Source organism: Orcinus orca, chromosome X (assembly GCF_937001465.1).
Source record: "Orcinus orca chromosome X, mOrcOrc1.1, whole genome shotgun sequence".
NCBI lineage: Eukaryota > Metazoa > Chordata > Mammalia > Artiodactyla > Delphinidae > Orcinus > Orcinus orca.
Window position 1 is genome coordinate 12,532,501 of NC_064580.1, and position 13,160 is coordinate 12,545,660.

Sequence of the window (13,160 nt, forward strand, 5' to 3'; positions counted from 1 at the left end):
AGTTGATATAGTCGTGTCTCCCCACGGGGGTGAGTTGTCACCTGGCTGGCCACAGTGGGGTGTTATGGGAGGCCTGGGGCTGGGTGATGACTCAGCAAAGCTGGACTGGAATCTAGAAATTAGCAGGGTATCAGCAAGTCACCTCGCCACACTCTGGGCATCTGTTTTCTCACCTGTAAAATGAGACGGGTGAATGGCTCTCATTACAACAAAATTTTTTTAAGAAGTAAAATTGTTTAAACTGATGCCAGTTAAAATTGAATTTCAAACAAAAAAATTATTCATCTTTAGGAGAACTTTTTCCTTTTTTAAGATAGTTCCGGGCTTCCCTGGTGGTGCAGTGGTTGAGAGTCCGCCTGCCGATGCAGGGGACACGGGTTCATGCCCCGGTCCGGGAAGATCCCACATGCCACGGAGCGGCTGGGCCCGTGAGCCATGGCCGCTGAGCCTGCACGTCCGGAGCCTGTGCTCCGCAACGGGAGAGGCCACAACAGTGAGAGGCCCACGTACCACAAAAAAACAAAAATAATAAGATAGTTCCATATTATTCGTTTTCCTTAGTGTTTTCTAGAATAATGCTTAAGCCACACAGCCAACCCTTTGTCCCTTTGTAAAGGTTCCTGTTTATTATATAATAAGTTACCCTTTTGGAATGCAGGTTTAACAGTCTCTGCCCAAGACCGTTTTCTGATAATGGCTGCAGAAATGGAACAGTCATCTGGCACAGGCCCAGCAGAATTGACTCAGTTCTGGAAAGAAGTTCCCAGAAACAAAGTAATGGAGCATAGGTATGCTTTTCCCTTACAGGCTCTCAAATTGCAATGGGAAAAATCCCAAAGAGGAATGCACCTACATGGGCTAATAAGCAGGCATCCCTTCCTCCTGGCATTTGGCAGACATCTAGGCTTACACTGTTGGCCCCAACCCCTACAAGGCTCAGGTACAAGACCTGGAGTTTCTCTAGGAGATTGCTAATAGCAGAGATTTGTTTGCTGGCCAATGCAAGAATCTGAATGTGTCAAAATTACAAACAGATTTTCTCTTACAGCAGTTACCCTTGTAGGAATGCTCACCTTATGTACTTGAATGTTTGCTGCAGTGAAACATTGTTTCACAAAAATTGTCTAGTAGTGGAAAATGGAAAAGAACCTAAATGTTCATCCGTAAAGTAATAGTGAAATGCATTTGAGAAGTACTCTGAAGCCATTCAAGAGTGTAGTGCATCTGTTTGTTCTGATACCTGTGACATACTATTAGGAAAAGAAAAAAACCTACTCACAGAAAAGTATGTATGACAATTATCCTATTTAAGAGAAAACCCTGTGACTATATAGGCATATACACGTATGTCTGTGCATGTGTGCAAAAAAGATGTATAGGAAAGAGGAGGAGAATAGAGAAGAAGGTTGTGGGGGTTTTTTTGGAGTGTGCCCAGTCTTGCTCCCCAAGGGACGCAATACCTGGAGACATTGTTGGTTGTCATAACTGGACAGTGGGGTGCTGTGGGCATCTAATAGGTAGAGACCAGGATGCTACTCAATATCCCACCATGCACAAGACAGCACCCCATGACAAAGAATGATCCAGCCCAAAATGTCAGTGGTGCCAAGATTGAGAAAGCTCAGTTGAGGGTAGTTAAGGATGGCCACACTGATGACATTTGAGTAGGACCTGACGGAAATGAGAGTAGGCCACATAGATAACAGGGAAAAGAGCTTTGCAGGTAGAGGGAACCATAAATGAAAAAGATGTGTGCTTGGCCTGGGTGAGGAACAGCAAGGAGGTCAGTGTAACCTGACTCCAGTACGGGATGCCGGATCATTGCCATAGTGAGAACTTCTGGTTTTGAGAGGAGAAACCATTAGTTGGTGCTGAGCAGAGCCATGAGGTGATCGGCTTGGTTTTTTTTAAAGGATTACTCTGGGAGGCTTTGTAGAAAAATAGACTGTGGGCAGACATAGATGAAAGAGTGATACTGAGTTAACAACACTTAGACTAGCGCTGGCATATAGCAAGTTCTATTTAAGTGTGGTACTCTCCTTTATTCATTTAGTCACTAAAACAACCCTAGGTCATAGGTAGTTATTTTTCCCTTTTTATAGACGAGAAGCTGAGAAACCTAGTAAGGGTTGTAGTTGAGTTCAATCTTCAAATAAGGAGTTGAAAGAATACAGATGTGGCTGGAACAGGGTGTGAGAGGATCCATAGTAAGAAAGCATGTTGGAGGCAGACAGGGCCCAGAGGAGCAGCTTGGGCACCATTGTAAAACCACTGGGAGAACGTCGACCTGCTCTGAAATGCCTTGGGCAAGATTACCCTTTGCGGGCAATTCATAGAGGGTAGGAGAACAAGAATAAGAATGGGCCTGGGAAGACGAGCTTTATTTCCTCTAGGCTAGGTCTAACTTGTACCCAGCGAGAGAGGGTGAAAGTTAGACACAGCTCAGAGGAATATTTAGTAGCCAAATGAAGGAGAACAATACAGGGCGTCAGGAGGGAAAGCAGTAGGTGAGCTGTGTCAGTAAGGCCCGGGGTAGAGTGTGTTTCACAGAGGAGGAACAAAGTGCTACCAACGTCAGTCAAGGATGAGGTGTGAGACGTGGCCGTTGCTGGTGACGTGATGGAGGTAACTGACGACCTCACGGGGAACACTGTGAGTTGGTAGGAGCCAGATGCCAAAGAAACACAGGCAGTAAGACTTCTGGACGTTGGGCTTGTCGGGGAGGGACCAGGGTCATAGTTGGAAGGAAGACTGTGTTGTTGAGAAGGGGTTGTTTGGGATTTTGTAATGGGAGATATTTGAGCGTTGTTTAAAACCATAGTAAGGACCATTTCCGAAGGAGAGGCTGACCTTACAAAATAAACCATTGACAGTGAAATTCCTGAGAAAGTTAGAAGGAACAGAACCTAAAGCCGAGGTAGGAACACGGATCTAGATAAGGCTCATTGTGACAGTTGTGGTGACAGTTGTGACATGTTTTTAGATGGAGAAGACGTTTAACTTTTCAAGTTACTTTTCAGGAGGGCCTACTTTTGAAGTTCTTATCAAACAGTACCTCAAAATTATGGGGTTTTTTCTTTCTTTTTGGGTTGCTTTGTAAATCAGTTTCTAATGGCTTTCTGTTCTATAACTGTCAAAAGAGAATGAATCACTTACCTCACAGAAACAGGGGGACTTGGTGGTTTGGTACTGAAGGCCCAGGTGAAAGCACTGCCTCCCATCTAGAAAGGGTGGCTTCCTGCAAATCGGAAGATCAGGTGAATTCTACTGAATATCATATAAAAAACTTCTCTTAGGTTATTGAGCACTGTGTGTAATTTATACCTGCATTAAGAAGCTGGAGGATGTAGGAAAGGGAAAATAATTCTCCCTCTACCCTTCCAAGTTCTTGGCTGAGACCCACTGTAATAAAAGACAGACGAACAGGAGAGAAACAGAAGTTTCATACCATGGACGCCTCCTGTATACGTGGGAGAGACCCAGGAAAACTGAGTAACTCTCCCAAATGGCCCAAGCCACCACCTTCACTACCATCTCCAGTGAAAGACAAAAGAAAGATGTTGTGGGGTGGACGAAGGCTATCACGAAAAGCACGGTAAACAAGGATAAAGCTATTATGCTAATTTAGGCAAATTCCTGTCTTCTTGAGGTCCCCAAAATATTCTGAGGTTCCTGAGCTTGCCAGGAAGTGACTTTCCTTACTCACCTAGTAAGGCTGTCTGGAACCCTGTAAGCAAGGTACCAGGTCAGTTGTTTCCAAGGGTCTTTAGTTCCTTAAAGCCATCTGGTCATATCCGACTTCATGCATTTCATTTTCAAATATGACATTCAAGTCAAAAGCTTGATAATACAACCATATTTCCAATTGTGTCCTGTTACAAGGAGAACAGATTCTCATTGAACTTGTGCAAATAACTATATCACCATGAAAATGAGAACATTCACTAAGAGTTTCTAAATTCTGGAGGGATCAGGTATGGAGAAAAATTGTCTCAATTCTGCTTACAAAGGTATAATTCACCAAATTGCAGTAAATCATAGATAGCTTAAGAGGAAAAGTTCTCCTTAAATCTGGAGAAACAAAACGTGTTTCAGTCGTTCTCATCAATTCATTCAATCCCACGTTATTAATTTTTGTTCTGCCTGAATTCAGTTTTTTCCATTAGTTCTGGAAATTCTTACCCAGCTCAGTTTTACGGTCTTAAAAGTTATCAGAAACCTGTGTTCTAGAGTACTTGTCAGAGTCCTTTTTGTGAATCTCTTTGAAGGTGAAACATGTATCTATACAAGTACAATCAAGAAGGTTTAGTATTCTTATTTGACAATGTGTCCCACATAATTTAACATATCAAATAAGCCTAAGTGGTTTAGTATCTTTTTATAAAGAGAACACTTCTTTTGAGATGTTCCAGGGGCCGTGGGGAAAAATCCCAAAGTTAGTTTGAGGTCAAAAAGACTTCATTTAGAATTTGATTTGGGGACGTTTGTCAAAAATATCAAAAGGTTTTGGACACTTGGCTAAATAGAATCATATATCATTATGAAACAATACTTAATTATCCAGTTAACCGAAGTGACAGTTAAAAACATTTCAAAGGCAAATACAGAAGGTCACATAGTTGCGAGCAAAACGTAGCTCCTAATCTTAAAACTGAGTCTTTTAATTAAAGACCTGCTGATAAAGATAAGATGAAGCACAGGAAATTATTTTGATAAAATGCAAAATCTTTTCTTTCTAGGCAGATTACTTAAAAAGGTAAAGAAAAACCTTTCACAGTCTCTTATCAGGAGCAGACCACACCACACCAAGAGCCCAATAAAACTGTCCCTTTAGCAAAAAAAGAAAATTTAGTTTCATGTAATTACACTGTTGATATTAAGCTTATTTTTAAAACCCTTAAAACAAATTTATTCAATTTTAGCCAGCTTGACTACACAAGGTAAAATTTTCTCTTTCTGTCTCTTCCCAACTTTCTGTATCCATTTATTCTCCTACTTTCTACTCTGAAATAACTATAGCTTTACTTTAGGATAAAATCACTTTCACTTCCCTTAACAAAAATGCACCTCCCTACTTCTCTTGGCCAAAAACACATCCTAATTCTTATGTACAGGGTTGATATACTTATTTCTAGTCGTTTTAATAATCCTTAGAAATGTTACTTTCTAGTGAAAACTGATAAATAAGCACTTGCAGTCTGTTACACCAGCATTCTTTGGATTGGCAAATTTATGAATATATTTCATCATTTCTAGAAATAGATACTTCCTCCCAGTATAGTTTTTCATTGTGGCACAAGATATGCTTACTAATATACCCAAATACCTTTCATTCTGTAATAAGAAGCCAGAAGTAGATAAACCTATGTGTAGTAATTAATGTTTCACTATTTTATCTTATTTGGAAATGATCTAGATATTCAGTGAATTTCCTGTCATTTAACTTAGCAAAACTCTAAAGTTTCAAGTTACCAAAGACATTTGGAAAACTGTTTGTAAGAGATGTACCATAAAATATACTCATTGCTGATAAGTTCACCTAACGTTTATCTCGCTGACATTTATCTAAATCACTTGCTACCAACAATTGTTTAGACTCTTCACACAAACACCAGGAGACATTACACAAAATCAGCCATCATGCCAAGGTGTTCTTGCTGACAAATTTTGTAACAGAGATAACATGAACTTACTTATTTGAATAGTAAGCCCAGGTAGAATAAAGGTTGCATGTCTCTATTATATCAAGACCTGTATAATTAAACCAACCAGTTAACCCAGTTTGTTTGTTTTGTATTGAAGTATAATTGATCTCCATTGTATATTCTTGCCTCCTTTATCAAAAATAAGGTGACCACAGGTGCGTGGGTGCATCTCTGGGCTTTCTATCCTGTTCCATTGATCCATATTTCTTTTTTTGTGCCAGTACCATACTGTCTTGATTTAACCCAGCTTTTATTTACCAAAGATTATCCCAGATCCTGTGAACTTGAAAAAAATTTGGGGTTAGTTTCTCTATTTCTGAGTTTTAGAAATATTCAATTTGAAAAGCACTTATTTTTCTTTAAGCCAGTTGAATAGTTTTTATGAATTAATCTTGGCAGTACCATTCAGAAGTAGGAAAATATCACACATTTAGAACATATATATATACACACATGTAAACATACAGATGCAAACCAGAGACCTTATAGCTTTGGTTCCAGAATTTTAGCCATGAATTAAGGTACAGTGACACAAAACTCACTAGCTTATTAAAGAACAGTTGGATCCGAACTGTGTTTCTGGCAGTTGGAATAAGTTTACCTGCTCAGAGTGCTAAAGCTTTTTTTTTTAAAAAACTAATATTTGTGGGGGTTTTTGTTTTGCTTTTTTCATTTGCCCAATTTCAAAATAGCTCCTTTTCTTTAACTTCTGATGAGCTTCATTTTCCTAAAGTTTGCATTTCTATGAGCTGGCTATCAGGTCCTACAGAAGGTGGGGTAGAAAATTTACACCTCAAAGGGACAGAGAAAGTAAGGTTTTTTTTCCTGGAGTTTTGGGGGTACTTTACCTATTATCAGAGGTTTAGCGAAATTACCGTTTAAATGTTTTCTTACTTTTCTAAGTACAGAACAGTTCTGTTTCCAGTGATGTGGTCTTTTATAATACCTGCAAGTATTTTGAGATAAACAGGGCAGGTTTTGGAATGGTTAGAATAGGTGAACTTTGAATTGCTTCTAGAGCCGAATTTCTGGTTTTGTGAAGATTTGCAAGACAAAGACAGTTGCTTTTAATTCCTCAAAAAATTGGATTGCAGCCTGAATGGCATCCAGCTACATTTTCTTCAGTTTGCTTTATATCAGGGAGATTTCCAATTACGACGGAAATCAAATGATTTCTATGTTCTGGAGTTTCAGGGCTTAACGCAGCATCTGTACAAAGTCTGTAGAAAGCGTCCAACAAAGGCCTTTGAATGCTCTCCTTTTTCTGAGTGCACAATTCAACCTTGGACCAATTCACCTTAGGGGAAAAAGCCCCTACTTCTGTCAGCCCCTGAATATTGGCCTTCAGCTGATCCATTTCCTGATAATTTGGGAGGAATTCTGGTCATATGCTGCCCGTGTGAGTGTGCCTGTTTTCCCTAGGGGGGCCATCGGGCTTGTCTGATAACTACAGTATAATCATGGGTGTGAAGAACACCCCTTAGCAGCCAATCAAGGTCCCTATGAGTGGGGAACTGAATGGCCACTAGTCTTTTTTAACTCTTCTCTAAATTTGGTAGATATCTTCTGAAAGTGGAGGTAAAAAGAGCTTTGTAATTTCATCTTACTAAGGACGTCCCTAAGGCTGGCCCCCATACTCCTTCACGTCCTCCTTTCAAGTTGGTCTTTCCATAGATACCAAGAAAAACAATTGTTTAGGCTGAGAGCTCTCTAAAAAATGTTTAAACACAGAAGTTTTTCCAATTCAAAAGATCCATCTTTTGGCCATTGCTGAGTAGTATGATCTTATATTAATCTCAATAGCAACTCAAACTTATAAGCCTCTTTATGGCTTAGCCATGGATGCAAGAGGCATCCCGAAACGGGGTGCAAAAGATGCAGCCCTCACACGATTCAGAAAGCTCACTCCCAGAGTTAGCCTAAGGAAGCAAAGACCTTCATTGTCACACGTGGTTAGAATGGGGTCGTGAAAAGTGTCTCCCGTTTCCCATAAGAATGATATGCCTTCAGTTACAAACCTGCGACACGGGGTAAGCACTACTGGAACAGGACTTTTCCAGCCCTAAATAAGAAGGTGGAGACCACAAGGGGCCCTTATGACCGACGCCCACGAGAGCCGGTAGCATCAGAGAATGCTGCTTATCAGTTAGTGTCCCGGATCCCCAGCCTATTCAGGTGGTCGCCAGATGCACGCAGACACATGCATCATCCCTCTGGCAGAGACCAGAGAGACTGTTCTCCCTGGTCATAAAGCCAAGCTCTCAAGACAGAGTAAAACGAAAGGAAAAGCTCATCTGTCCTGTGGTTCTCCTTCTGACAACACAAGAGACAGAGATAAAAGAGAACAATGACCATCTGTGGGAGGAAAGAGGACCAGTAGAAGACAAAAATACTCATAACAAAAATCTCTACCAAAGTCACAATACTAAGGAACTGGCTGACACAAATATTTTCTCCTGCTAATCTCAATTTGGAAAAGAAGGGACAAGGTGAAATTTTTACCTTCCTCTCTCAACTGCACCAGACTGAGATCCAGGAGAGCTGACTTTAGTAAGAATTCTTACCCTTCTCGGGCTTCTGCCCGTTTTCCAGAATCCCATCTGCAGGCTCCCAAGTGAGTATGGTATCTCAGCAGCTCCCAGGGTAGGTTGCCAAACTGTAGGAGAGGAAAAATAATTTTCCCTTTATTTTTCTACGTTCTTGCCTAAGATCCCCATCCCACCCCCTGCCATACCCCCGTAATCACAGACAGGTGAAAAGAAGAAAACAGGAAAAAAACAGAAGTTTACTAGCATGTATACCTCCTGTATACTTTGAGAGACCCAGGAAAACAGTAAAACTTCCCGCAATGGCCCATGACACCACCTTAAATACCACCTCCAGCTAAAGAGAAAAGATGATGTTGTGGGCGAGGGAGCCAGTTCTGGGAGGATGGTGGGAAAAGCACAACATACACGGCTAAGGTTGTCCTGCGGATTTAAGTCTCTGCCTTCTCCATTGATAAGAGTGTCGAGAGATACAAAGTCATCCTCCTGTACCTGGCAGAGAGGGAGACACCCTTACAAATGGAGATTTCCCTTGTAACTGTGCATGTCTCACAAAAAGGTAACTTCTCTTCACTTTTCAGAGCTTCTACTGAAAAGTGAAAAAGCTTTCCACTTTTGTCTGCTTTTTCTTAAAAAATAACCAGCTCAAGATAAACCTTGTGCCCCAGAGGCACGTTTTGGGGTGGCAAATTCTGCTCCCCTTCAAAGATAAACACACGTTGAGCTAGCTGCTCCCTTAGGTATATCTGGGGAGAGGAATGAGTACTTTCACCTCTGTTACATACACTTCTGTGTTTAACTGTTTTCACTTTACACTTTACTTTTCAAAAATTCATTAAAAACTTTAAGAAGTTATGTTTCCTTTGTACTTTCATAGGTTAAGATGCCATATTGTTGAGAGCATTAAGCCAACCACTCTTACATTAAAACACCATGCCTTTAACATGTCAGATAAAACCGGTGAAGAGCTCTATCTACAGGTAAGTGTTCTTTCTTCCTAACTATAAGTCTTTAGTGTTAATCAATATTAGAAATCCATTTTTTCCCCACTGACATAAAGCAGACCTTTGGCATAGCCACGACAGAAATGCTCTCTTCTTTGTGAAGGGAAGCCAGATCAGAAATGGTAAGTGGTGCGTTACTTTTGGAGATCTTCTAACTAACTTTCTGAAAGCTCTGGCTATTTCAATTTGGACTAGGGACCTTACAGCAAAGCGCATGGTATTTTGGGGGGTATCGAAGAACTTGATCTCATGGAAAAGGTACCATGTAGTGCATTTAAATTTGAAAAAGGTGGAGGGGCTCTCTTTCTGAATAGCTGGTTTCAGTACCTCCAGGAAATGATTGCTTTGTTCCTTTCTCAACTAGAGAATTAGACCTTTTCAAAATGAGAACAGATACACATCCGTTCAGCAACCAAATTGCATTCCCAGCTCCCAGCCTTTCAGAGTAGATGGACTCTATCCCATAAATGTTTGTGGGATTTCTAATATTCCCATTTGTCATGCACTTGATTATTGTACTGTTTTATTGATACAAACCTTTCATCCTTTTCTCCCCTCTTTAGCTCAATCGTTTACTAGAAAGCAATAGGAAGCTTGAAGACCAAGTTCAGCATTGTATCTGGTTCCAGCAATGGCTGCTTTCCTTAACAGTGGTCTCGCTTGCTTTTGTCATCTCTCTCTTCTATTTGTTGTACAGTTAAAGAAGTGGTGCTCGGTAGGAAACATGGCTTTTCCGTTCATTAGGTGGAAAAAGTACCACCCAGAACTTCTCCACCATGCTGAAAGTGTCACACATCTGTGCTTCCTTCCTCCAAGGAAATGTACGGCATTTGGGGGGGGGGGGGGGGGACTGAAACATGTCTTGAAAATAAACTGTTAACAATAAGGAAACGCTGAAGATACTGATTACAAGAAACTATAGGTAGTTAGTCAAGTACGTAAAGGTATATCTGTTGTGTGACTTAATAGAGATAATTTATTTTTCCCTTTTGATTTAATACTTTTAAAGCTTGTTTTATCATGTATATATGTTAGCTGAACGGAAAAGTAACATGCTTTGTTGCAGCCAAAAACTGTCATCTGCTTTTTTTTTGACAGAATTATTATAGCTGAGCCAACTTATTAGCTTTTCTATACTATGTATATAGAAGAACATGTATATTGAAAAAACATACAGAGTAATTTCTGTAACCATGACTTTGTAATTTTGAGAACTACTAACAGATGCTAGTCGATGTTCTTTTGGAATGTACAACTACTTAATGCCAAACCACCTTTAGCCTTTGTTTCTTATCCGTCTTCCTTAACGGCCTGCCTGCCTTTTATTAATCTCAGACTTTTTAATGAACACTCACACTCTCATTTAGCTAGGATTTGGGGAACTAAGTCTGGTTGGATTTTCTCTAAATTCTGTCCGTCAGTAACGTCCAGAAGAAGAACCTCTCCTGTCTTTTTTTACGCAGTTTCACGTTGCTCTCTCTGGCTGGACAGGGACCCTTTTGCTTCACTTATTATAAAGGCCTGATCCTCCATTGGACCATCTTCACCCTCCTTTCTAAACGAAAGGAGTTAGATAAAATTTTTTTGAAAAGTTAGTTTTTGAGATGCAGAGCAGTATAATTCATTTACATTTCAATTCCTTGCTAAAATCAGCCACGAGAAGGGAACTTTCGGTAAGGGTGAAAAAATAAATCGAAAGTGTCACTTCTCGGTTTAAGAGTGAAAAATACTGTAAAAACTTCAGACCAGGGTTAATTGACTCACTTGATATATTCTGCCTTTGTCACAGCAATACTGAGGACGGTTCCTCAATTCGTAACATGATACACCTCGCAGGAGCAGAGCCTAATGCAAGTAGTTTGTTTTCTCATTTAATATAAACAGTTTTGGTCCATGTTGGTTCACATATAAATCTACTTTATATGAAAGAAAAAAATAGTCTGCCTGTAAAATAAATTTTGAGTTTTGATTGAGCCATGTTTGCAGAATGTTTTATTCTGAGGTTGTAGTGTTGGCGGCTTTCATCTTGAGAATGTGATGATTCCCAAATGGCATTATGAAGAATGAAAAAATAGAGTTCCTTCAAAATTGGCCTAGGAAATAAAACCTTAAATGGACACTGGTCTGATACTTCGTCTTAATTTGGGTTTTTCTGTTTCAGTTTGCCACCTCCAGACGTGAAACTGACTGCAGCCCACCCTAAGTACTGTCCATAGTATCTCCCTGTGTGTGTGCACAGCGATTTCCCCTTATATGTTAGATTCCTGGCTTTGTTATAATCTAATCCCGAAGTATCTGTGTATGTGTTTTGTTCTTCAGCAAATAAGTGAGGAAATAGTCAAAATTGGAAATGTATTGTCCTGACGGTGTCCCTTTAATGTTTCACATGAAAATTACATTGACTCACTAAAATGTTTTTCCCTGATGTCTGGCCAGTTGAATTTAATAACATTTCTTGTTAACATTTGTGTGTCTATTAAATGTGACTAAGCAAAATATATTGAAAATTAACCATAAAATCAAAGGCATCTAAACTTCTGTACTTGTCTTAATTGATCACATATATTTACATTTGATTTTATTGTGTCTTTGTTTGATTTTATTTAATCACGTCTGTATGACTGAGTACGCTATAATTAATAATTTTATTTTTTAATATGTCATTACCTGTTCATGACCAAATTACCAAGGACCAACATTCAGATTTAAATTATCTTCACTTGGAATGGAAATTCATAGAGTTTCCATAAAAACATTAATGAAATACTTGGAATGGAAATTCATAGAGTTTCCATGAAAACATTAATGAAATATCATTATAGGCAAGTAGCCTAAAGATACAATTGCTGGTAAACCTAGCCTCAAATTTCATAATATACCATAACTGTTTTTATATCTTGCCACTAATTTTGACTGGATTTAATAGCACTTTATTGTACAATTGCAAAAAACAAAAATATACTCCTAGAATTGTTGCCGGTGTAATTTCTCTAATGTTCTGGTGCTTTTCATATATTTTCAGTATTTTTATTACTATATTGGTATTTTCTTTGTATAAACTGATCAAAAGAACATGTTTTCTATTTTAATATGTTTTAGAAAAATAATTACATTTATGCAATAAATATCATCAGGAAAAACCTCTGGTCTCTAATTGATAAAGCATCTTAAAAATCAAAGCTCAGGTTCACTCTGACCTTCCAAAGATCACATTAATTTCTTCTGCGCCTACTTACCTTTTTATAAGGATGGCATCACAAACTTCCAAAGGCACAATTGTGTCATCAGGTGAACCCGTCCCTAGTGTGTCCCGTTTCTCCTCGCCCCTGGGTCAGGGTCTGGCTGCTCTTCAGGGGAGCTCTCCATTTTCCGGACCTAGCGTTGGCCTCACTGTCACAGCTGGGGGCTCCATCACAGAACCTATCACTAGAGTGGCCACACATGTCAGAATTGCCCTACATCCCTCAATCCTAGTACCTATACACCTGCCTGCTGACAGGAACCTGCAGGAAGCAGGCTGACAAGAAATCCTACCTGGCTGCCGGGCGCATGGCAGGTGGTCCCGGCGAGAAGGCACCGGAGCACGGCACGTGGGTGTGGTTCAGGAGGGGCGGCCCCGGATAGCGATGGCAAAGGCCCTGGGGATTGTTTGTGTGGTTCCCCTCGCCACTGGAAGACACAGCTCCCAAGTGCAGCTCCATAAAATAGAACGAAAAGGACAGGTCCATCTTCTAAACTGCAAAAGAGGTCGAGATACAAAACCATGGGAGAAATTCAAAACAGAGCCACAAAGACAGACCGGTAACCTACCAAGGAGCCCCACACCTAGCCAGGACTCTGAGGGTGTGGGCTTCTTTCCCAAAAGATGCAACTTTCTAGGGAAGAGCTCCTGTGCGGGGAAGGCT

General features: G+C 40.1%; 1 protein-coding gene and 2 long non-coding RNA genes across 6 annotated transcripts in view; 1 reads left to right on the forward strand and 2 right to left on the reverse strand.

Moving 5' to 3' along the window:
* Nucleotides 1-12,212, forward strand: part of MOSPD2 (motile sperm domain containing 2) — a 60,423-nt gene extending 48,211 nt beyond the window's left edge. For 2 of the 4 annotated variants that reach the window (XM_004269667.4, XM_033427937.2), the window contains 4 exons: nucleotides 1-29; nucleotides 659-788; nucleotides 9,129-9,231; nucleotides 9,819-12,212. The exon at nucleotides 1-29 is cut by the window's left edge and continues 68 nt beyond it. In XM_004269667.4, the coding sequence (XP_004269715.1) occupies nucleotides 1-29; nucleotides 659-788; nucleotides 9,129-9,231; nucleotides 9,819-9,956 (400 nt within the window). In that variant the 3' untranslated portion in view covers nucleotides 9,957-12,212. Of the gene's footprint in view, nucleotides 30-658; nucleotides 789-9,128; nucleotides 9,232-9,818 lie in introns of those variants that run through there. The other 2 variants (XM_012532953.3, XM_033427938.2) reach the window with 2 other exon arrangements.
* LOC105747986 (uncharacterized) lies at nucleotides 25-9,930 on the reverse strand. The gene is made up of 5 exons (XR_001119748.3): nucleotides 9,793-9,930; nucleotides 8,270-8,361; nucleotides 3,707-3,872; nucleotides 3,157-3,238; nucleotides 25-173 (listed from the first exon to the last, which is right to left on the reverse strand). It is a non-coding gene; the product is annotated as an uncharacterized LOC105747986 (long non-coding RNA).
* An 80-nt stretch (nucleotides 12,213-12,292) lies between the features above and the next one.
* LOC117201229 (uncharacterized) overlaps nucleotides 12,293-13,160 on the reverse strand; it is a 31,363-nt gene continuing 30,495 nt past the window's right edge. Inside the window, exons 2-3 of the long non-coding RNA XR_004483228.2 lie at nucleotides 12,790-12,991; nucleotides 12,293-12,681 (exon numbers count right to left, since the gene is read on the reverse strand). This is a non-coding gene — a long non-coding RNA (uncharacterized LOC117201229). The remainder of the gene's footprint in view (nucleotides 12,682-12,789; nucleotides 12,992-13,160) is intronic.